This window comes from Dunckerocampus dactyliophorus, chromosome 16 (genome assembly GCF_027744805.1).
Source record: "Dunckerocampus dactyliophorus isolate RoL2022-P2 chromosome 16, RoL_Ddac_1.1, whole genome shotgun sequence".
Classification (NCBI taxonomy): Eukaryota; Metazoa; Chordata; class Actinopteri; order Syngnathiformes; family Syngnathidae; genus Dunckerocampus; species Dunckerocampus dactyliophorus.
Window position 1 is genome coordinate 19,040,379 of NC_072834.1, and position 26,633 is coordinate 19,067,011.

At 40.3% G+C, this 26,633-nt stretch overlaps 1 protein-coding gene across 3 annotated transcripts in view; it reads left to right on the plus strand.

The window, feature by feature from the left end:
* LOC129169591 (cell adhesion molecule 1-like) overlaps positions 1–26,633 on the plus strand; it is a 440,926-nt gene that overhangs the window by 350,673 nt on the left and 63,620 nt on the right. For all 3 annotated transcript variants that reach the window (XM_054756155.1, XM_054756154.1, XM_054756156.1), the window contains 2 exons: positions 5,684–5,842; positions 13,088–13,184. In XM_054756155.1, the coding sequence (XP_054612130.1) occupies positions 5,684–5,842; positions 13,088–13,184 (256 nt within the window). The remainder of the gene's footprint in view (positions 1–5,683; positions 5,843–13,087; positions 13,185–26,633) is intronic.

Sequence of the window (26,633 nt, forward strand, 5' to 3'; positions counted from 1 at the left end):
CACTCGGCGCTCTTTGTACAAATTGCCATTTCTCACCACAACACAATAACACCCAGTGGCACTTAACGCACACCTCTTCCCACTCGCTCTGTTCTCATCTATTGTTGCCACTGCTGGACAAAAAAGCTAGACCTTCCCGAACAAACTACAGCCATCATGTGTTTTGTTTGTTTTTTTTTTCAAGCAAATACAACTCCTCATTGACATTGGTGCGCTTTTAGCGACTGACGCTAGCTCTCTATGTTGTCTCTTGATGGGGTTGAGTAGCTCTGCTTTTGTTTGACCTGAATGGAAAGTGATATTGCTCTGCTGAAGCCCACAAACCAACGCAGAAAAATTAAGAATTACATAAAAAAACCCAAAAATGATAGAAAATTTGCTAGCTAAAGTTTTAACGACGGTTTTTAACCGGCGTTTACACTTGTGGTTCGCTACTTTGTTTCAGACCAAATACAAAAAAAAACGATACTTGGTGCACACTTTGGTTACCGTCGCGTTCACACTGATATTTCCGTCATGTGACCAGAGGGCTTGATTGATCACCGTCATATTACGTGCATTGCATTGCCATGCATTGTTGTCACTCTGCTTGACTCTCACTTTCACACAGACTTGGCTTTCACTTTCCGGGTACACAGGCCTTGGTTTCACATTCTAGAGGGGTGTGGCAACTGCTCTATATACTCTGTGTACTTTTATTCTGTCATTCATTCTGTCCTCGATCTTCCTCATTAGTGCTAAGAGTCGAACGCTGTACCAGAAATATTGCTCTTATTTTTTTACTACACTTTGACAACTTTTTAAATTGTGTGATTGTTGACTACTTCTCTGATGGCAACACGGCCCCAAGAACTGGGAAGAAAAGCTAAAGAGAAGAAATAGGCTTTACAATGCATAGGTTATTTTTATACATTGGAATCTCGGTTAGCATACGCCCCGGTTAGCGTGTTTTTCGGCTAACGTTGAAAGTTTGGCGTCGTGTCGTGCTTTTAATACGCTGTGTGAGCCAAACTGTTCTTAATGTATTTTTTTATCACAAAATGTCCTCATTAGCAGCTAATACACAGAAACAGGTAGCATAAGTCAGTTCTGTCACCCGTCTATATGTCATCAGCGGTTGACACAGTTATGCCACAAGTCTCAAAAATGTTAACACAAAACACGTTTTTGTAGTGTTACATACATAAAACAACTCCAAATGCATTTACAGTGGAACCTTGTTTAATGTCCATCCCGGTTACCATGTTTTTTGATTACTATGGAAAATGTACACCAAAATTTGGCCTCGGTTTGCATGCATTTTCCGGTTAAGCTTACAATATGGCACGGGTCTTGTCCTATTAATAATGCACTGCGTGAGTCCAACTATGTTCTCCTTGTTAGCGTCCTTACCTTGCTAACAAAATGGCATCCGGAACAGGGAGTCAGCTATGTCTCCTGTCTACAATGCTATCCGTGGTTGACTCAAAAATGTCAACACAATTTTACAGTAATAGTTTTACATCCATAAGAGAATTCTAAATGCATATAAATGATAAATGAAAGGGATAAATGACCATTTACGGTTACTTTTACCGTCACGGAAGAGGTGATTGTTGACAAAGACAAGCTGTGGCAGCAAGATCAACACAGACACAACCTTCCTGTTTTGCCATGAGTTATTTCTTGAATTCAGTAGTGTTTCTCACCTTCTTCATCAAAATGCTGGAACTTGCTACTTTCTTTGGCTCCATTTGGCGTTTGTCTCGCAGCCGTGATCAAAAGAAAAGCACAGACTTGAGGTGAGAAACAGAACTGAATTCAAGAAATAACTCATGGCAAAACAGGAAGGTGGTGTCCGTTGTGATCTCACTGCTACAGCTTGTTTTTGTCAACAATCAGTAACCATAAATGTACATTTTTCCCTTTCATTCATCATTTATATGCATTTCAAAGTGTTTTCTGCATGTAAAACTATATTCGTAAACCTACAGTATAAAAGTATATTTGTATCTTTCTGGAACTGTTTCAAGGTTCCACTGTATTTTCAAGGTTCCACTGTATTGTCAAGGTTCCACTGTATTTTTAAAGCACGTCATTGTCACACACACATCGCAGAGAGACATTGCATTTTCTCTTACATATTTGTCATTCCTGCCTGCTTTTTCCTGTCATTTTAACACTTTGGCCCGTGTAGTATTCACATTTGAGCTCACTTGCAAGCGGACCGCGGCCCATCTCATCCGCTTGTTTGGTGTGCATGAGCGTTCAGATGTTTATGTTCACACGTTAGTTCGATTTTTGCTTATAATGCATATAAATTCTTGGGGGGGGTTTCGGGGTTGTGAGGTTGTGAGGACATAAAAGTTGGTACCAGCTGAGATAAAGGTTGCAGCAGCAGAGCTTGCCACCGCAAATCCAAGCATCTCTCTGAATATGTCTCATTATCTCCCCACCTTGCCTTTCCTCTTCCTCTTATCCAGCTTGTTTAGTGATTTATTAACATGTGCTCGCCACTGATATCACCATCTCTCTTAAGCTGACACGGCAGCGGAAGCCCCAGCAGCGCGGGATCAAACAATGCGGGTCATTATTTTCTGCTCTCGTACAAAGGAGAGACAGGAATAAAAGGAAAAAAGCCACCAGGGGGCCGTTTCACTGAGTGACAGGGACCAGAGCAGCCATTAGCTTTCCGTCTGAGGAGACAACCACAGGCTGGTTTCAATTAGTCAGCTCTAAACCGGCACGGGGATGAAAGAATATTTAGGCAAAGTGAAGCGACAGAGATATTTTTTTTTTTATTCAAGCAAACCTTTTCTTCTCTGCGAGACTTCGCCTTAATGGATGAAAGCCAACAGCGGAGGAGGCAGAAAAGAATAACTTCAAAAAGCTGACTTTAAATGTTTAATTTGACCCTCCATCTTGTTATGTTATTAAACAGCTTTGGTCATACTCCATGAGGTCTCATGAACTGTTCATGTCACATTTGTGCCAGTGGCCAAACGCTATCAGTCTTCTGCAAGGCCGAGAGAGAATGTTCCACCTCTGGATATATGATGCAAGGATGTGTACCAAAGATGGTACAAAAAGTGTTAAGACAGGGGTGTCCAAAGTGCAGCCCGGGAGCTGTTTTTTACGGCACATTCAAAAAAATAATTTAACAAGAAAACAAAAGAAAAAAAAAATAACAGCAAAAATCGAAAAATTAAAAGTAATTTTATGAGAATAAAGACAAATTATGAAGAGAAAAAAGTTAGAATCTAGTAAGAAAAAGTCTGAAGTTTATGAGAATAACGTAATGCAATGAGGAATCATTTAAAAATCAAGTTGAAATATGAAAGAAAAGAAAATACAAATAAACTACAAATAAAGTTTTTGGAAAATATGGTTGCGGAAAAAGTTAGAATGTCACACGAATGAAGGCAAAATATTATGGCAATAAAGTCAATTGTGAGAAGAAAATTTACAAGAAGAAAGTTTAAATAGTTGTAAAATTTTTAAAAAACAGCAGAAATGGAACAAACTGCTGCAATTTTGTAGGAATAAAGTCCAAATATCAAGAGAAAAAAGGCGTATGTTAACGAGAAAAAAAAAATTAAAATACGTAAAAATACGTAAAAAAAAATGTAAAAATACGTTATTTTAAAAAGTAATAATTCATGAGAAACTAGCAAAAAAAATAAAGTTGTAATTTTTGGAAAATTAGGTTGGGTAAAGTTGTAATATCATGAGATTAAGTCAAAATATTATATGAATAAAGTCATATTGTTACGAAAACAAAATTACAAAAGATTATTCAAGAAGAAAATGTAAATATTTGGAATATTAAAAAACAACAACAGCAAAAGTGGGGGAAAAAGGCAAAGACCGAAGTTGATACTAATAATAGGCTTTTTCATCTATATCACAAAGCTAAGATACAGTTTTTTCTTGATAACCACTTAGCATATCTACAGTATGTGTTGCTTTACAAAATATCAAAGTGGCCAAGTTGCATACTTTTATTTTTCACTATGTGGACACCTGTATTACCCTGTATTGAAGAATAACATAGTGCTCTGGAACTGCCTGTAGGAAGCCACAACCAAACTGTTGTATGATATTGAACAGAACAGACTTTTAGAGTGGCATCCAATTATTCCTGTGATTGACAGGTGTGTCCCACCTTTCAGCCTAATGCATACATGGATGGCATAGCTAAACTGTTGTATGTTGGAGCCCCTGTACTACAAAATAATATAGGAGCTCTGGAACTCTGCCCTGTGGGGCACCATACAACAACTTGCTTACCATATTTGGTAGTGAAATGGAGTCACAGTAACCCCTTATGTATCGCGGTTAATTGGTTCCAGACCCGACCGTGGTAAGTGAATTTCCACAAAGTAGTATTCAGTATTTATAAGTGGAATATTTTTGTAGTCAGCATAGAAAACCTGTTTACGACCTTCTAAATGTGGGTTTTAACATTATCAGAGCCCTCTAGACATGAAATAGCACCCCTTTAGTGACTTTTACACTCCTATTACCCAATATTGAGGAGATAATAAGAGAAAATAAGACATAATATAGACTCACACATGTTAGTTTTGGGAGAGTTCCTTGTTGTTGTTTTTTGTACTTCTTCTTCTGCTGGGTACTTCCTGTGTTTGCTACTGTACTGTTACATCAATGTAACATTACTGACACAGAGTGACCAGTGTAGAATACTACATATCATCACAAAGTCTTTGAATGCGTCCTCCGAATGCATTTTTAAGCAAACAATACATCAAATGTGCTTAAATATGCATATTTTTTCACAAATAATAGACCGTATTCAACCACGTTAACAGCATGACTTATTTATTAATATATTTTTGAAAAAGTGTGATAGAGTGAAGCTGAAACACACGTGTTTAATCCCTGATCATTGATTACTTCACGAGGTGATTTGCATTTGAATGACTTGCCTGCATGAGCACATGAGTCCTCGGTGTGCAAGTGCAAAGTGTGGAGGGAGTACTGTATTATAGGGGCTCTAGAACACTGCCCCGTGGGACACCATGTTCTCACAGGGCAATGTTCTAATGTCCTATATAAGTCCGTGGTGTCGGGGCTCTAGAAGTCTGCTTTGTAGGACATCATGCAACAATTTGGCTGTGGTGTCACATGGATTCTTTGGTACACATGCTCGGTTCAAGACACTTGAAAGCCAGTAAAACAATAGCAGTGAAGTATTTGTGATCTACAATCAACTCCTGCAAACCAGGACATTGGAGTAGGGAGCTCCTTTGCAGCACACTTTCAAAGACACTGAGCAGTAAACTTCAGGACTCCGTGTCAGGTGCTTGCACGCCTGTGAAGCCTCGAGAGGCACGTATTCATTAGAAGCTCTACCTTTACACCCGGCACATCACACAGGTTTGCCTTTTCGGCATCCAAAGAGGAAGCTGTCACTGAGGTGACAGTAGCAGAGCTGCAGGGGGGAAGTGGGGAGAATGTTGGTGTGCTCTTTACAACTGATAGCTGCAGCTGTTCATATTAAGATTTTTTTTTCTTCATCTTGTAACACTTTATTGGCAAACTTCTCTTCTTCCAGTGCTTTCATTCGTCATCTTCAGCATGCTGCAGCATGAGTTCTTTCCTCAGATGCGTGGCTCCTTCAATTTGAAAAGCCAAATGAACTTTTTTTTTTTTTTTTACACGCCTTGTCTTGCTTTTACAGGAAAGCCCAAAGTGGAGCTGACGTACGACAGAATGTACACGGTGACGAGCCGGCTCACGTTCACCGTCAACAAGGAGGATGACGGCGTGCCAGTGGTTTGCATCGTGGACCACCCTGCAGTCAAGGACTTCCAAGCACAGAAATACCTGGAAGTGCAGTGTAAGTCAAGCCCCGTCTCTTGAATTTGATATCATACAGGTAATAAGGAAAGTAAAACATTTTAGCATAACATGTCATGCGCAAAAAGAAGTTGTTCATTGTAAAACCTTAACTTTAATGAGTACCATGTCTTGCCAACTATAAGTCATATGTTTTTTCATAGTTTGGCTGGTCTTATGACTTATAGTCATGTGCCATTTTATATATCAAACGTATACACAGTATATAGTAGACGCCCCTACAACGTAAATAATCCATTCCGAGAACGTTTACGTTATAGGCTTTTTACGTTATACGAAGCGTAAAATACATGTAAAAAGCCTAATCCGTTCCAAGATCTTCCCAAACTCACCCCTTTGGCCCTTCAAAATATTCAAAGTCCACCAAATATGGTGGGAAAATATAAGAAAACGTTAGCATAAACATAGTAGAGTAACATTCCAATATAAAATAAGGTAATAAATAAGATTACTGTAAATGAATAAAACTGAAAAAGAAAAAATAATCAACTAGTTTAAGGGCGACTACGATGAGGAACGGAGGTTGAAGGGAGAAGCCTGTCTCTCACACAAACTCACGTACGCGCTGTATAAGTCAGCCAATGAGATGAGAGCGTAGGTGGTGCCCTGATAATCAGCCAATAAGATGAGAGCGTAGGCAGTGCCCCGATAATCAGCCAATGAGAGCGTGAAGCATCAGAAGGCGTCACCAAGTGTACGCTATTACTCATGGAAAATATTTCTTTCCCTCTCTCTGTCGCACGAGCTGTTCAAATCAAATTTCTGAACTTGCACCGACTGACGCTTTACGTTATATGGAATTTCTTACGTAATACGATGCAAAAACTCTACATAAATTCTTTACGTTCAGTGGAATTTACGTAAAAGGAGGTTCACGCTATGCAAGGTACTACTGTATATACTGTATATAATTGAACATGTGCCACCTTTAAGTCAGGAGTGTCCAAACATCTTTCCAGCAAGGGCCACATATTGAAAAATGGAAAAGATACAAGGGCCACTTTGATATTTTGTAAAATATTTCAAGAAAAAAAAATGCATCTCACCTGTGTGATATACTGTAGGTGAAAAAGCCTATTTAGCATGAACCTCGGTCCCATTTTTGCTGTTTTTTCCCCCAAAATATTTCAACTTTCTTCATACATTTTCTTCTCATAACATTATGACTTTATTGCCGTCGTATTTTGACTTTATTCCCATCATATTAAAACATTTCCCCAACCTAATTTTCCAAAAATGACAACTTTATTTTGTTTTTTTGTTTCTCATAATATTATGACATTTTTTCCGTAATATTTCAATTCTGTGCTACTAAAATAACATTATTTTTCCTGGTAATCTTATGAGTTTGCAGCTGTTTTTTCCCCCATTTTTGCTGTTTTTGTTTTTTTAAATATTCTTCTTGTACATTTTCTTCTTGTAATTATGACTTTATTCCCACAATGTTTTGACTTTATTCTCGTAACATTATAACTTTTTCCGCAACCTAATTTTTAACAGCTCGAGTTGTTTTTCTCATATTATGACTTTTCTTAAGAAAAACCCCTCTTTCTTCTTTCATATTTCTACTTTATGCTATCAAAATGATATTATTTTTTCTCATAATGTTGCAATGTTATTCTCGTCAAATGATATTTTCTCTTAACTTTTTTATTGTTAAAATTACAGTTGTTTTATTATTTCTGTTGGGTTTTTTTTTCCCAACAATTTCTTCTTGGAATTATGACTTTATTTTGGTAATATTGTGATTTTATTCCCCTAACATTCAAACTTTTTCCACGTTTAAATTTTCCAAAAATTATAGCTTGATTTGTTGGGTTTTTTTTTTTTGTTTCTCATTAGATTACAACTTTTTTCTCTCAATATTTTGACTTTATTCTTGTAAAATTACTGCTGATTTTACCATTTTGCTTTTGTTGTTTTTTTAATTCAGTTTTCTATTTAAATTATACTTTAAGAATGTGCCATGGGCCAATAAAAAATCTGCCACGGGTCACACTTTGGGCACCCCTGAATTAAAGAGTCAACGGCCGATGACGTCATAGATGGACGACGGAGCTGGGGGAGAATGACTTCCGATTCCGGTTTCCATGCTACCATGCTGCAAATAGGGACGTTTTGTGATTAAAAAATGCGTAAGGAACACAGTTGGACTCACAGGGGAATGTATGCGAACCGAGGCAAATTTTTGACGTAAACGGAAAAACTAACCGAAGTTCCACTGTAAAGTCAATAGTTGAAACACATTTTGTATTTGATACTTTCGACTTGTACTGTATTCCTGTATGTTTGGGTCTTTTAATTTGAAATTTGGGTCTTGACCCTTGACATTATTGGAAAACCTTGAGATGCGTTTGAATTTAACGTTGCCTTTGACTGACGCCTGCAGTTCTTTTATGATTTTTACACCATATACAGAGTAAATACACAGTATATACTAGCTGTATGCGTTTGAACTGCATTGACAACAGTGCCATCTTAACAAAAAAAATTACAAATTTAACAGAAATCAGCAATTGTGTAAAGCGAACACATTTCCAAGCCCGTCACCTTGCGGAAACAAGCATGTTTAATCGCTGATCACTGATTACTTCACGAGGTGATTTGCATTTGAATGACTTGCCTGCATGAGCACATTGTGCAGCAAGAAAAGCTCATTGTCTTGGAGGGAGACGGCATCCGCCACCTAATGCGTCTTCTATGTGTAAGCAAATCAAAGCCCGCTTGCTTGTTTTCCCCCTTAAGGTCAGCCGGCTGTGCTGAGATGGATAGCGCCGTCTCGAGTGCCCGCGTACAATAGAGCAAATAATTCAGTTAGCATAACGATAAAGGCCCCCTTGCATGCAATATGCGCAATTTCATTTCCCCACGTAGTGGCGGCGCGTGGAGGTCTCGCTGCGCAGTGCGTATTTCTTCATCAAGCGGAGACACATAGTGCCGTTGTAACTACCGGAGGCTATCAGAATAACCCCAAGGACGCCATAGAGGCCCTGACAAAACAACAAGGTCACGTCTATTAACTTTTATTATTACATGTTACATGTAATAGTAAAGCTAATAGACATGACCTTGTTGTTTTGTTACATGTTACTCGAAAACGTTAAACACAAGAATTAGGTGCCAATAGTGATTGCTGGTAAACGGAGAAGGGGCAGAATTAAATAAGTTCTGCTTCTTCCTCCTTTTCAGACACGTTGATGTTGATGTACTTCAATATGGAACTGTGTTCAGCATACTAATAATACGCATTTTCACATATATCACAAAGCCGAGATGTATTTTTTTCTTGTTTATATACATAACGTCTTGGCATATCTACACGTGTTGCTTTACAAAATGCCAAAATGGCCCTTGCATTCTTTAATTTTTCATTATGTGGTCCTCGGTGGAAAAAGTTTGGGCACCCCTGTGTTTAAATGGAACTAGGCCCATTTAACCATTTTTTCTCCCCAGGTTCATGTGACTCATTATTGTTACAAGGTTTCAAGTGTGAATGGGGAGCAAGTGTGTTAAATTTGGTGCCATCGCTCTGCATCTCTTTCATACTAGTTAGTCACTGGAAGTTCAACAATGCACTTCATGGGAAAGAACTCACTGAGGATACAAAGAAAAATAATTGTTGCTTATTGTTTTAAAGTTAAAATTTTCCCCTTCATTATGTCTCCCAGAAATTCTAAGGTCAAACTGTTGCCATCATAAAACATGTATGCCACTTGAGAGGCCTATCTTGACTGAATTCTGACTTACACAACCTCATGGGTGTCCACAAATAAACCCAATAATCTTTGCTAATTTGACAGTTTTCAAGCCACAGTGCACATGTGGCGGCTTGCAAAGACGAGCATTTAAGTTCAACATGGCTGATGTTCGACCTTGTTGGCAACAAACAGCCCGTCTGGCCATCCATCTGTCTAAATCACAGCCTGTCAGCGACCGGCTCTCTCTGTCCCGTCTCTGTGATGGACAGTCGGACGGGCCAAAAGCCAAATGTTGTGCTTGCGTGGGCAAAATGCATGAGCAAAGACAAGCAAACCTTTGCTTTTGTTTCCAGTTTACCTGCACTCATCACAGTCATGGTAATGGTTTAGGTTCAGGGGTGTCCAAGCTTTTTTCACAGAGGGCTGCATACTGAAAAATAATTTTGTCCAACAGCCCAAGCAGTTATATAGAGCTGTGACGATATATACAGTAATCCCTCATTTAGCACTGTTAATTGATTCCAGGCCCAACCGTGATCAGTGAATTTCCCACGAAGTAGAATTCCTTATCTATAAATGGCATATTTTGGGAATTAGAGCATAGAAAATGTGTTTACAACCTTCTTAATACGCTTTTTAACATTATTAGAGGCCTCTGGACATGAAATAACACCCCTATAGTCACCTTTATACCTGTAATACCCAATATAGTACACGATAAAAGTTAATAAGCCATTTAAGACATAAATATTTCAACTTTAGCCACTAAAATGACGTTATTCATATTACAACGTTATTCTCATAAATTACTTTTTCTCTTAATATTTTGACTTTATTGTAAAATTACTGCTGATATTTCAATTTTTTTGTTTGCTAGTTAAATTATATTTCTAGAATGTGCCAGCAATCAATAAAAAAACAGCCACAACCGGTCCCTGGGCTGCACTTTGGACACCACTGGTTTAACATAAGGGTGTACTCACTTTGATGCCAGTGGTTAAGACATTAATGGTTGTGTGTTGAACGATATTGAGGAGACAGCAAATTTACAGTTATCCAAGCTGCACAGTCATGGCCGATAGTTTTTAGAATCACACAAGTGTTGGTTTTCACAAAGTTTGCTGCTCCAGTGTTTTTAGATCTTTTTGTCAGATGTTACTATGTGATTCCCCAAGCCACTTAGGTATCACTTTTGCCTTTGGAAAAGCCATTGTTCGCCACTAAACTCTTCTTGGATAGGTGGGAGAAGTTGCTCTCGGAGGTTGTTGTGGTACCATTCTTTATCCATTGCTGTGTTCTTAGGCAAAGACAATCAAGCCCACACATGAATGATTTCGGGATGCTTTGCTGTTGGCATGAGACAGGACTGATGGTCACGCTCACCTATCTATACTTTTCTGGACAAGCTTTTTTCTGGATGTCCCAAACAATCAGAAAGGGGATTCATCAGAGAAATTGACTTTACCCCAGTCTTCAGAAGTCAACTCCCTGTACCTTTTGCCAATACCAGTCTGCCCCTGATGGTTTTCTTGGAGAGAAGGAGCTTCTTTGCGCCCTTCTTGACTCCAGGCGAGCTTCACTCTGCGAGCAGATGCACTCATACCTGCCTGTTAGCATTTCAGAGCAAGCGCTGCACTGGTGGTGCCCTGATCCCGCAGCTAAATCAACTTTCGGAGACAGTCCAGACGCTTGCTGGACTTTCTTGGGCAGTCTGAAGCCTTCTTCACAACAAATGAACTGCTCTCCTTGAAATTCTTAATAGTCTGATAACTGGTTGGTTTCGGTGCATCCTTCTTGCCTGTGAAGCCCTTTTTGTGCAAAGCAATGATGACTGCACATGTTTCCGTGCAGGTAACCATGGTTAACAGAGATTACAAAAACAAACAAAGCAAACAAAGCAAACAAAGCAAACAAAGATTTCAAACGCAACCCCTTTTTTAAAGCTGCCAGTCTGTTATTCTCACTCAATAAGGATGACACAGTAATCTCCAGCCTTTGACTTTGTCAAAACATTCACCTACTGTAGTTAACCAGAGAATCGCTAACATGATGACAGCAGGTCCTTTTGTGGCGGGGCTGATATGCAGTGGAAGTGGTGATGTGGGTAGGACTACTCCGATCAGGGTTTTATGCTGCTGATTCCCATACTGATCAACCATGAGTGAAATCGGCCAATACCAATACCGATGACATGGATTAATTATAAATGTTTCAAATTATTATTCCTATGGCCATGGGTGCCGTATAATGGGGAAAAGTCATGATAATTCCAAGGTCCCCTGATTGCCATGGGGCCTAAAAAATAGGTAATTACTAGTAAAAATTATATTAAATTAATTTAATAATCCAAAAAGGCTTGGGGGCGGCACAGGGCAACGTGTTTTTTTTCATGAGGCCCAAAATTCCTGGCTGCACCCCTGCTATTGGCTATATAATGTGAAAAAAGAAACCATAAAATCACTTTCATTTAGACAAAACCTATTTGACTTGTTCAAGAGAACATACAATATATCACTGGTGAAACTTACAGAGGATGAGACGCCTTCTTTAAGGAAACTTTGGATGTGAGAGTACATTGTGGGAGCTCTGGAGCTTCCAGGTAGCACATAGGTGGGCTCCAAGTAAGGGAGCAGTCGGCGAACCGCTGACAAAGGCTGGTCATCTTGTCCGATGAATTGAATTTTTTTCGGGTTATTATGTTACCCAAGACTTTAGGGCAAGAAACTTAAATGCATGCAGGGGTTCTGTAGGAGCCACAGGTCATTGGTGTTGAAAGGCATTTATCGGCATATGCCGATCGCATGCTTTTTCACGGAAATCGGCCCATACCGATCGGTGGCTGATCGATCAGAGCGTCCCTAGTTTTGGGATTAAGTTAAATTTTGGGATTTAAGTTAATTTCAGTAAATTCAAGAGGGACTTTGCCTATTTAATTGCCATTCATCTTATCACTCTTCATAACATTCTGGAGTATATGCAAATTTTCATCATAATAACTGAGGCAGCAGACTTTGTGAAAATTAATATTTGTGTCATTCTCAAAATGTTTGGCCATGACTGTACACTGTCTACTTTACATTCAATCAAAGGGTATTTTTTTTTAGTTTTGTCTCATGAAAAGATGAAATAAAAATTTTTGCAAAAATGTGACGGTTTTACTCACTTTATAGACACTTTGGGTTAGGACCCATTTCATTGAAAAGACTAGGTTTTTATTTGATTTCAATCATTTTGACCGTAACTGTACTTGTCAACCCACACGACGGCTTTTAATTCAGAGCTGAGGTTGTGTTTGTGCTGAAGAGGCTTCAACCATCACTCAAGTTCATGGCGCCGTGGTAGAGTGAATAGAATGGAAGATGACGCTTTCACACGGCACATCCCAGAGATATTCCTTTAACGTGTTGATGACACGTTCATATTTAAGGTGTCCTATCCAGCCCTCGTTAGGAACACCGCTGTGAAATTATTCAAGATGCAGAATGAAGATCATCTGTGTGACCCAGTTTTTCTTTTTCCTCTTCCAGACAAACCCGAGGTCAAGATCATGGTGGAGTTTCCTCAGGGTTTGACGAGGGAAGGAGAGAACCTGGAACTGACGTGTCAAGCCAAAGGCAAACCTCAGTACGACACACACACACCTATGCATGCATGCATGCATATGATTGCAAATAAATCTGAACCATAATTTGCTCAGGGACATTAATAGAGTTCTCATTTGTTAGTATTTACCATCGGTTTTTCACCATAGCAGATCACTGAAACTGAATTGATCATTAGCCATTCGTAAAACACAAACGAGTAAATCACACATTTACAAAAAAAACCCCCTGAAAATCCAAAGAAAAAACAAAACACACAGCTAGAGTTCCTCTGTCAATGCAACGAGGAACTTATGGCCAATTTTAGAGGTACACATTTTGTTTGAATACCAAATGCGATCGTTTGATTTTAAAGCAGGGGTGTCCAAACGTTAGACAAAAAATCAAAGAATGCATGGACCACTTTGATACTTAACATTTGATAAACCCATGTAGATATGCTAAGAAATTATACGGTGGTGTGAAAAAGTGTTTGCTCCCTTCCTGATTTGTTATTTTTTTGTATGTCACACTTAAATGTTTCAGATCATCAAACGAATTTTAATGTTAGTCAATGACAACACAACTGAACACAAAATGCAGTTTTTAAATGAATCTTTTTTATTATTAAGGGAGAAAAAATTCAAACCTACATGGCCCTGTGTAAAAAAATGACACATCCAATGGCCTGCATGGCAGAGTTCCAAGACGAAAACCACTGCTGAACAAAAAGAACATTACTGCTGGTCTCATTTTTGCCAGAAAACATCTTGATGATTCCCAAGATCTTTAGGAAAATACTCTGTGGTCTGACAAGACAAGTTTAACTTTTTGGAAGGTGTGTGTCCCATCACATGTGGTATAAAAGTAATGTTGCTTTTCAGAAAAAGAACATCATACCAACAGTAAAATATGGTGGTGGTAGTGTGATGGTCTGGGACTGTTTTGCTGCTTCCGGACCTCGAAGACTTGCTGTCATAAATGGAACCATGAATTCTGCTATCTACCAAAAAAATGCTGAAGGAGAACATCCGGCCATCTGTTGGTGACCTCAAACTGAAATGAACTTGGGTTCTGCAGCAGAACAATGATCCAAACACACCAGAAAGTCCAACTTGTTCCTTTTTTCCTCGACTGGGAAGGACGTGTATGGCAGGAGCTCTGTTGAAGATACTGGAAATTTGTAATATTTTGGTGCTTTCCTGACCACACTTCATGAACACAAGATCAGCACTGCTTGCTAAGTCCCCCAACTTTAACTTGGATAGGCGAGAGGTACAGATTCCTTGAAATAAACGAGTTACAAGTGTCGATACCTATCAAGTCAAGCTAACTGGCTAACTGCTGAAGTTCAAAGCGGTTGCCTAGCAACAGTGCCAAGTACAAAGCAAAATGATACTGGCTCTGGATTTACAGACTCAAAATCAGATTAAAAAAAAAAAAAACTCCAGGATTCAAAGATTTTCTCAAGAAGAAGAAACCAGCGATTACGCTATTACAAATAGTGCAAGGAATCGAGAATCTGCAATTAAAATCAGTGCAAAATTCTGCAAATATAATGATGGCTATATCGCTTCTGACAGCAGAAATGAAATGTAATTACAATAGCCTCCATGAAATGATCATGGATGTCCTTAATGGCGTCACAAACATTATGGAAGAAAATAGTGCACAGAGCAAGGCTATCAAGGCACTAAGAAAAGAAGTCAAGGAGTTGCAAGATGAAAATGCGGACTCGAGCGGTGCTCTTAAGGAGGTTAGAAACCCTACAGAAGTTATCAAGGCTCTGCAGGACGATATGAAAATATTATTGAAAGACAACGCTGCCTTGCGTGCTGCTTTTAAGGAGACTATACACCCTATGGATGCAGCCTTGCACGCTGCTCTTAAGGAGGTTAAGACCCTATGGAAGAAAGTAGAGCATTATGCAATGATATCAACATTCTACAGGATGATATCAAGGCACTATTGAAGGATAATGCTGCCTTTCACACCACCCTTGAGGAAGAGAAAGAAGCAAAGGAAAATACTGTATTGCTAAGCAAATGAAAATCTTAATTGACGAGCTGGATCAGATTGCACGAATGGTGTGATCCTCACAAATTACACCCCGGTCAAGCGATGTTCCTTCAATAAAGCAACAGATTGCTTACTTCCTACAATCAAACGAGATGGCTGTAGATATCAACAGCATCGACACTTGTGTCCCACTATATGGCAGAAACAACACTACAAGTTCACCAACAGGGAATTCAAAACTGCACTGCTGAAACAGGGAAAGAAGCTGAGCGGCACAAAATCGCAATGCCGACATCGCCAAGAAAGCACGAGACTTGAGGAAGCAGGGAAAGGTGCAAAGCACTTGGAGCACCAACGGTAAAATCTTCATCAAACTAAATGGAGGTCCAGGAGAAGCAAGAGTGCTTGTTGTCAAGGACATCAGCGATCTGGATACATATTAAAGATCACATTACTATGACAATAAGGATCGTGGAGGATATAACCTACAAGAAAGAACCATGCAGCTAGAAGGACTACATTCAATAACAATGACCTCAATATAATTGTTGAAAGGGCCAGATCAACGAAGAAATAAAATGAGGAACTTATGTATCTACAGTCAGTGACACTCACAGTGCAACACCAAAGACAGAGGATGTGAGGGGAGAAAGGAAAGAACAAAAATAAAGAAAAGGAAGGAGGAAGAAAATATATTTTTTTAAATATATGTGTACCTGTATACTGTATACAGTATGTGTGTAAGTATGTGATTGTACATGTATATATAAAACTCTATAAAACTCTTGAATCTTGAATATACTGTATATATATATATATTATCATATAGGTATATACCGTATATGTGTGCGTGCGTGTGTGTGTGTGTGTGTGTGTGTATATGTATGTACGTGTATGTGCATATATATGAATGTGTGTGTTTGTATCTATATATATGTATGTATTAGCAGTTGATGTGATACGAAGAGGGGGTAGGATTAAATAAGCTGCGCTTCTTCCTACTCCTTTTCGGACATGTGGAACTGTGACTTGTAACATGACGCATTCAATGTATACTGTATGCATGTTCGAAATAAATTAAGCCATTACCACCTCTTAATGATTGAAGAAAAAACAAAATGAAGACTTTGGAGTGGCCTAGTCAAAGTCCTGACCTTAATCCGTTCACCTCCACGAATGCAAGCTGATGTGTTCTGTGCATAGTCAGTTTTGCACATAGTTTTACAAAAGAGCCCAATTGTTACATTGTTCACAGTTTGGAGTTGTTATGGCAACATAAGATTTAGCAATTTGGAATTTTGTACAACTCCTCTGTAGTTGAAGACAGATTTACTCAAAACTGCACCAAACTTGACAATTCTAGCATGAAGTCAAACCCATAAATCATGATTAATTTGCAAAACATGTACATTTTTTGTACATTTTTGGCACCCTCGACTATTTATTCTCATTGACACCTTTATGATTTAGGGAGTCATTTCAATTTTATACAAACTTCTTTGTTAAAGAACGAAAAATATGCCAAAAGAACCAAAAAATTGCTTTATCGATTTTTAAAGTGCTCTGCGGCCAATAAAAAATACGTTGTGGTCTTCAAGTGGCCTCTGAACCACATTTTGGACTTGGCTAGTTTGAATCCCCAATCAAGCCAACTTTTGATTGTACTTAAATGTGTACCCAATGTGATGCAACTTTTAACAAGTGTCATCTTCTTACAAACGACCCGATCTACCTCTCACATGCAAAAATACATGATTTTGGATGCAAGAGTAACCCCGATGAGAACTCACACACACACACACACAAGGACATGTCACATACACGCACACACAAGGACCCATCACACTGCGCTGCACACACACACACACACACACACACACACACACACACTCCAAGGCCCTCATTTTAAGCACGAGGGCATATGTAATATATACGTATAACATAACATATACTATTTAGTAATTAGTCACATAACCCTCATTGACAAACATAAACACACCCATTAAACTGTGATCACTATAATCCCCAGACAACAGACAGACTTAAAATTATCCCCTGCACTCCCGTTCTCTTAATTAACCTGTTTGCTATTCTTTTTTCCAAGCCAATTTATGTTAGAAGCCCTGTGTCAAGCCCCCGCTGATTTAGCCCACAGTTTTTTAACCCCCCAAAATGACGGGTTAAAACATAAAAATTGAAACAGCAAATTCAACTCTCTCACCCGGCGCTGGGAATTGTTTCTGTTTGTAGATCGCAGTGGAGTCACATCTCCATCCCCGCAGCACACTGGGCCTCTCGTCTCCAACAATTTTGGTCAAGGTAGAGGTGGAAGGGCATCCATCCACCGCACCCTCCACCCACACAAAGTGCTCCCGTTTTTTTTTTTGTTTTTTTTTTTTACATCTGACTCTGATCCACTAGTTGTGGCTTTAAAATAAGACCACACATCTTCCAACTGTTCTCCCCATGCTTTTTGCGTGTTCATCTATTTTTTTCACTTTAAACTTGATAACGTTTTTGTAAGTGAACTCCGACATCTTTCCCTAAATGTGCCTGCCAGTTACGAATCACTTTCTTCTAACGTGCACTGTTTTTGTATCTTATATATATATATATATATATATATATATATATACACACTGCTCAAAAAAATTAGAGGAACACTTTGAAAACACATCAGATCTAAACTGGGGGGAAAATGATCTTGAATATCTTTCCTGATAATAAGTGGGTGATGTATTAGTAACAAAATGATGCCACATAATTTGATAGAAATGAAAATGATCACCCTATAGAGGGGGGAAATCAAAGACACCCCAAAAATGAAAGTAAAAAAATGATGCAGCACACTTGTCCATTTGGCTAAAATGTCATTGTAGCAACTCAAAATGATTCTCAGTAGTTTGTGTGGCCCCCACGTGCTTGTACGCATGCCTGACAACGTCGGGGCATGCTCCTAATGAGACTACGGATGGTGTCCTGGGGGATCTCCTCCCAGATCTGGACCAGGGCATCACTGCGGTACCTGGACGCATGGAGGAGATTCCAAGAGACAGGTAGTTACTCCAGGAGAGCTGGACAGGGCCGTAGAAGGTCCTTCAACCCTCAGCAGGATCGGAATCGGCTGCTTTGTGCAAGGAGGAACAGGATGAGCACTGCCAGAGCCCTACAAAATGACCTCCAGCAGGCCACTGGTGTGAATGTTTCTGACCAAACAATCAGAAACAGGCTGCATGAGGGTGGCCTGAGGGCCCGACATCCTGTAGTGGGCCCTGTGCTCACTGCCCAGCACCGCAGAGCTGGATTGGCATTTGCCATAGACCACCAGAATTGGCAACTACACCACTGGTGCCCTGTGCTCTTCACTGATGAGAGCAAGTTCAACCTGAGCACATGCGACAGACGTGAAAGGGTCTGGAGATGCCGTAGAGAACGTTATGCTGCCTGCAACATCATTCAGCATGACCGGTTTGGTGGTGGGTCAGTGATGGTCTGGGGAGGCATATACCTGAAGGATGCACAGACCTCTACAGGTTAGATAACGGCACCCTGACTGCTATTAGGTACTGGGATGAAATCCTTGGACCCATTGTCAGAACCTACGCTGGTGCAGTGGGACCTGGGTTCCTCCTGGTCCACGACAATGCCCGACCTCATGTGGCTAGTGTATGCAGGTAGTTCCTGGAGGATGAAGGAATTAATACCATTGACTGGCCCCCACGTTCACCTGACCTAAACCCAATAGAACACCTCTGGGACATTATGTTTAGGTCCATCCAGCGCCGCCAGGTTGCTCCTCAGACTGTCCAGGTACCGCAGTGATGCCCTGGTCCAGATCTGGGAGGAGATCCCCCAGGACACCATCCGTAGTCTCATTAGGAGCATGCCCCGACGTTGTCAGGCATGCGTACAAGCACGTGGGGGCCACACAAACTACTGAGAATCATTTTGAGTTGCTACAATGACATTTTAGCCAAATGGACCAGTGTGCTGCGTCATTTTTTCACTTTCATTTTTGGGGTGTCTTTGATTTCCCCCCTCTATAGGGTGATCATTTTCATTTCTATCAAATTATGTGGCATCATTTTGTTACTAATACATCACCCACTTATTATCAGGAAAGATATTCAAGATCATTTTTCCCCCAGTTTAGATCTGATGTGTTGTTGAAGTGTTCCTCTAATTTTTTTGAGCAGTGTATATATATATATATATATATATATATATATATATATATATATATCCCACGACATCTTACTCGTGCACTTTTAAGAGGAATTCCACCTTTAAGGACTTATAGGAGTTTGTATTGACCAGAGACAAACCCCAAGACCTTTAACCCTTGCACTTTTAAGAGGAATAACACCTCTAAGGACTTACAGGGCTTTGTATTGACCCGTGAACAAACCCCAAGACCTTTAAACCGTTTTAAGAGGGATTATACCTCTACCCTTCATGACACTTAAAGGACATCAACCTACTGCAAAACTATCCTGTCTTAGGACTTCAATATCAGCAAACCATGTGATCAGAAAAGTTTATGAATATCTTTATGCAATAACAGCCAGTTCTTATCTTTATGTGGGCCGGCCCTGATATTCCAGACACCTTTCCGTCCACCCAATAAATGTCTTTTTCTCCTCAGGAGATCGCGTCGGGGTCACCATTAATTGTTGGAGATGAAATTCCCCTTAACCTAATAAAGTTCAAAAGGACCACTTTTAGTAAATTAATTAAGCCAATTTCACCTCCCCTTACGTGGTCGTTAATCTCCATTTATGAGCAGGAAAGAAGACTCACACTCAGATGAAGTTTAACAATCGTATTGGGAATAAAACAGACAGAATAGAATTGCAGCTTCCGGAGCTCCGCAGCCTTGTCTCTTCAACTGCTCTCCTGCTCCTCCACGGCAGATGAAGAGAGAGACTCCCGAACGATTGCTCCCTACACCTTTTGTAGATGTCCACCTCAGACCATCGGCGCCAGTGTCTCTTGGGACACACTTGTGACGAAGCTTGTGTGATGCCAGCAGGAGATAGTCGGAACTTTCGCTGACTTGATGGCACTTTTCCTGCACAAATAGCACCTGCTAGGTACTACTACTACTACTACTAATGGGTACTGCTAGGTACTAGGCCTTGAGACAGACGGGGTTGGACTTCTTAAGGCCTAACTTTGACTGTGTTTTTGTTCCCGTATCTGGCTGCTGGTGCCGGCTGGTCTTCGCTGATTGTGCATTATTAGTGAGCTTGCACTATTCCTGCTTGTCCTTTGACTCAGCCAATTGTTTAATAAAGCATTATTTCTATAACCAATTTGTAATCGCTCACTCAGTTAATAGATGAACCGATAAAACAGTTATACAGTCAAACCTGTCTATAGCGGCCACTAAAGGGAAACGGCAAAAGTGGCCGCTATAGGCAGGTGGCCGTTCAATACAGGTGGTCGCTAAGACAGGTTTGACTGTATTTATAATGTACTCATATTAAGGCACTTACTTTATACATCAATCAATAAAACGGTCTGTCCAAAATCTACTTGTAATGAATATTTACTCACTCAGCTGACAAGTTACTAAAACAATATTATCCTCCAGAGCCCTGAACTGTGCAACCATTTGACTTGAAATGCCGTCTTTATGGTCAGTTAGTCTAAACGATTCACTTAATACTGCATATGCACTTACGAGCAGCGGGAGGTACATGACTTTAATACAAGGAATAGCGACACTGGGTGAGAATTAGTCACGAGTGGAAGAATGAGAGGTCTCACCTGAAGCCGACGCAGAGGCACTTAACGAGACAGCTCTCATACTGTCGACTCCGTAGCAGGCAGCCCTGACTGTGATTGTTCCTAATCAAGAGTGCAATATATGATGATGGCTGTGGTGGGTTGGCATGGTTGTTAGGAGAAAGAAAGAGAGAGAGAGAGACTGACACATCCAGTCCTTGGGTCAAGACCATTGGCGGACACGTGAGAAGGAAAGCGAATGGCCTGGAAGACTGCTCTGTAATTATGAAACACAGCTGAATGACACGTCTGATATTTGAGTCCTACTCCTTCATAGCACTAGATGGGGTCTGGAAGTCAAATGTGGAGATTGAGATATCCTTCCAGGCATCCGTCCATCATTATCCAAGTCCAGGACGCATGTGGCAACAGTCTACTAGTGGTTCACAACTGGATTGGGTGTGGGACCCACCATCACCCCTTAATTGACCCAAATTGCGGAAATTTTTCATCTCAAACTTCTTTAATATCTAATATTTAAAGGGACTGTTTGCAACACAACATGAGCCACAGTCTCTCTTTATGGCATGCTCTTCTCCCGCAGATATCTGCAGCTGTGTGTCACCATCGACCCACTCGATGTCTGATGTCCTTTGCACATGAAAAAAACCCGCCACCCACCAAAAACATGTCTGCAGCCCACTTTTGGGTCACAGTCCACCAGTTGAGAATCTCTAGTCTAAAGGTGCTCACAGACTTGAGTGTACTGTGAGCTGAGGGACTCCACACAGAATGTTCGCGTCGTCAGAGCTTTCATAGCCCAGCGCACTGCCGCGTTGTAGCTTCCTGTGAAATTGACGTGAAATACTACTTTTCCCATAATCGTTGCCTGTTGTTTGTTTCTGTGATGGTTTTCTAAAAGAAGAGGAAGAGGAGTGTGCCATGCTGGTGAAGGACATGAAAATATTGATGCTGAAGAGCATTTTCACTACTTCCAAATGTCATCACAAAATGAATCCATCTAGTTCGGTGCCTTGCCGCATTACATCTGCACTATGAGAGTCACCGCTCACCGGTGAACGCTGCGCAGAGGACAGCTGCAGATCGGTGTCACAGTAAAAACGTGTGCGGATTAGTTACTATATTATATTAGTACTTTTCAAACAGTGTGAAATGCTTTAAACACAAAGAGGGGTGAAAATACTATATGTCAGAATACCACCTGCTTCGGATATTACCTCTCAATAGCAGAATATTTGCAGAGGCGCTTCTACCAGCAAAATGCCCAGCTTTAATAGGCTACCCTGATGCCTCCGTCTGGTGGGACATACCAGGGCCGGTTCATAGGTGTCATAATCAGTGGGACATTTGTATTCCAACTTTTATAACGGATATCTTATCTATTCAATTTCTGTGCCACTTAATCCTCATTAGGGTTGCGGGGGTATGCTGGAGAGGTGGTATGCAGGTCGCCAGCCAAGCGCAGGACACATATACAGTAGACAAACAATCATTCACACTCACATTCATACCTATGGACAATTTAGAGCCTCCAGTTAACCTAACATGCATGTTTTTGGAATGTGGGATTTGTGGGATGTGGGTTTTCTCCGGGTACTCCGGAAGCCGGAGTAAACCCACGCGTGCACAAGGAGAACATGCAAACTCAACGTAGAGATGTCCAGGGGAGATTCGAACCCAGATCTTCTGGATCTCTTGACTGTGTAGCCAACATGCTAACCACTAGGCCCATCACAGGTATTCACAGATATTCACTTCTTTAAAGATACAGATTAAGTCTCAGGGGCTCTTGACCCCCAGAATCATGAGGATGTAGGACATAGTCCTCCAGAACTGTACTACAATATCCCTCAGTTATTGCATTTTAAGTGAATTTCCACAAAGTAGGTTTCCTTAATTAGAAATGGAATATTTTCATCGTTACAGCATAGAAAACGTGTTTATGACCTTCTAAATACAGTTTTTGACATTATTAGAGCCATTTGGACATGAACTAACACCCCTATTGTCATCTTTACACTCCTATTACCCAATAAAGTAAGAGAAAATAAGACACTTAAGAAGAAAATAAGACATAATATAGACTCACACATGTTAGCATTGGGAGTTCCATGTTCTTTTTATACTGCCTGTTCTGTACAGCACTGCCTGTGGTGGCTATTGTCTCATCAGTGGAACATTACTGACACCTAGTGACAGCGATGATTTATTAATACCCTTTTTCTTAAGCCCTGCGTCTTATCCAGCGGTGTGGCTCTCCCTTTCTTCAGAACTACTAATCATTTAAATACTGTATCACTCATGAGTCAGTGAGGAAACGTTAGCTCTTTCTTTGGCAGGAGCCAATCACGAGCTATCAATGAACTCACAATGAGCTTGTCAACCTGTTGGAAATCGCAGAAGGTCATTCCTCAATATAACAGTGTGACTCACGGTGTCATCTTAGATAAAAGGCTAAAATCATAGTAACACAGTCAGTAATAGTAACACATCACAGTAACTTAATACTCAGAAGGTATACCTAGGAAATATACAAACAAGTACCAATAAGAGTTTAAAATAAAAACAATTTTAATGTTTTCCCATAATGCATTGCATCTGGGGCATCCCTCTGAGCTCAGGGCTCTTCTGGCTCCCTGTGGTGGACAGAGGCAGCATTGCTGTGCCATCCATCCATCCATTTTCTATGCTGCTTGTCCTCCAATTAAATGCTTTGCTCAGATGCAACGCATTATGGGAAAACGTAAAAATAGTTGTTTTTTTCATCTTAAACTCTTATTGGTACTTGTTTATATATTTCTTAGGTATACCTTTGGAGTGTTAAGTTGCTGCACAATGATTTTAGCTTTTTATTTAAGATGACACCGTGAGTCCAACTTACACTGAGTAATGACCACTTGCAATTTCCAATGGGTTGACATGCTTGTCATGAGTTTTTTCAGAGCTCATGATTGGCTCCTGTCAAATAAAGAGCTGCCTGGTCCTCACAGACTCCGTCAATGTACCATTTTATACCATTTTATGACATAGACGTGTGGATTATAGTCTGGTGCGGCTTATATATGTACAAATCTGTTTTTTCTTCTAAATTTAGTGGGTGCGGCTTATACACGGGTACGGCTTATACACTGGAATTTACGGTATATTTTTCAAAAACTGTGATAGCGTGAAGCTGCCAAATTCGAAGCGCAAAGTGGCATGGGATTAATGTAGGTGTTTTCCTCCTGGGAAGTCACATCCGGAAGACCTCACAAGGGTCAAATCAATAGTTTTGCCCAAAAGTAATATTTTTTGTTGACCAGTCGTCCAATCCGCCCTACAAAAGACCCAAACACAAAACAGTTATTTTTTAGAGTGTTTGTTCCTCATCAGGACAGTGATTCTGCCTGTATTATCCGTTAACCAAGTTGTCATGCATTTGCAGGGTTTGGGTATGTTTGCGTTTGTGTGTAATGTAGTGCAAATGAAGCTATTAAGGGCTAGAAGATGGGGGTGAGTGTAGGGGGAACCTGACAAAACAACTCTTCAAACATCAAGACAGCTTGTTGCCTCTGTCTGCTGTCAGTCACGGCACAGTTTGTTGACAAGCCAGTAGTTCAAATTTGAAGGGGAACAAAAGTCTTCATTGGGAGATGTGAACGTGGCAGCAACTGTGACAACGCTATTCCTCCACAAAGCCCTTCAGAGAGTACAATATAATACAAAACACTGTCGGTTAAATTAACATAAATATGTCTAATGTGATTCTTTCAGCTTTCAATTTTGAACAACAATTGTTTTTACTACTGCTTGAGTCACCATTTTGTAAACTTGGATATGTAAACTGGAACAGAGTTGCGGTCAGACGTTTACATACACTCATCACAGGGTTGAATGTCTTAATAATTTGCCGCCCTTATTTGAACTGTTATTTTCTCAGGAATGATAATACAGCATACAAGAATTTGGTGCACGGAATTTATTTTTGATTTTCTGTAATTTACAAAGGGTCAGAATTCAAGTTGAAATAGTTGAGAAACCATCTCTAAACAGAGCGGAGGGCTGTGACACCATCGCTTCCCGACATACAATGCTGTCCTTTCATCCCTTTGTAAAAGATTCAATCATTTCACCTCTAACAAATAAACAAGGCACAGCCACCTCGGTTCCAGGCGTGTCCATGACTGTGATTACATCTGAATGGAATGCTAACGAGGGCGATTCCACACAAACGACTCCTCCACTGACACCACAAAATAGCCAAACCCTTTTTCTCTGGACATGCCTCTACCTTGACAGGATAAATACTTTGGATCCTGCACCAACTCCTCAGACTAGTGTTTGTCCCACGTAGTCATTCAGCTTTAACTGATGAAGCCTGCCCAGATGAGAGGCAAAACATCTTTTAAGACAACCTGAACACTCAGGTTGGGATTGATTCAATGCCCTGGGAGTACAATGACCTGGATGAAAGAGAATATTCACAGACATCCTTGGTGTTGCGGTACAGACTGGTTATTTGGGTACTTTTCACAATTTTTGGCAGTGGAACTGGGAAAATTGGCTTACCATAACAAGATGAACCAAACTGTAGTGATGTGTACTGCTTGGTGTTGCGGTATAGACTGGTTATGTTGGTACTTTTCACTACTTTTTGGCAATGGATCTGGAGAAAAATGCATAGCGTAACAAGATGAACCAAATTGTACCGGTTTGTGGTGCGGTACGGACTGGTTATTTTGGTATGTTTAACTATTTTTGGCAATGGACCTGGAAAAAAAATGGAAAAACTAACAGGATTAACCAAACCAACAGTTATTTTGATACCTTTCGCAACTTTTGACAATGTAACTTGAAAAAAATAAATACCGCAAGAGGGTAAAGCAAACTACTGGTTGGTGGTGCGGTACGTACTGGTTATCTGAGTACCTTGAAGTATTTTTGGCAATGGACCTACGAAAAATTGCACACTGTTACAAGATGAACCAAACCGTACCGCTTGGTACTGAGCTACAGACTGGTTTAGATGGTACTTTTCACTACTTTTGGACAATGGATATGGAAAAAATGTATACCATAATAAGATGAGCCAAACTGTACCGGTTGTTGGTGCGGTAGGGACTGGTTATTTGGGTACCTTTAACTATTTTTAGCATTGGACCTGGAAAAACTGCATACTGTAACAACATGAACCAAAACGATATTTTGATACCTTTCACTGATTTGACAATGGAACTTGACAACACTGAGTACTGCAAGGGGATGTACCCTTGAATATATTGCTTGGTGGTGCAATATGGACTGTTTATTTTGCCCTGTTAGCTTTTTGTTAATGATCGTGAGCGACTGTGGCTGATAGTGTCTCTTTGGCAGCATAAAATCACTTCTTTGACAGAGCTAATTTGATCAACCAGCATCCACAACATGGGGGAAGTCCAAGGAACTCAGTCACTCAAGTGGTCTTTAGAATAGAAAACCTTAACTCCAGCAAGAATAAGATGCACGTAAGATTCTTCCTGTTTTCTCTGAAAGATTCAAACACCCACGCCGCCCCCTTCCTCCGGTCCTCATACTTGGCATGGAGACAAGCTCAATCCCCCATTTTCATTTCATAAAGATGAAAACACAATCAATACAATGAGACAGGAATTGGAAGTCATTTTCATTAGAGCAGCTGAGAATTGTGTAGTCATTACCAGCCCAGGAGTGGAGGGGGGAGCGGGGGAGGGGGTGGAGGTAGTGG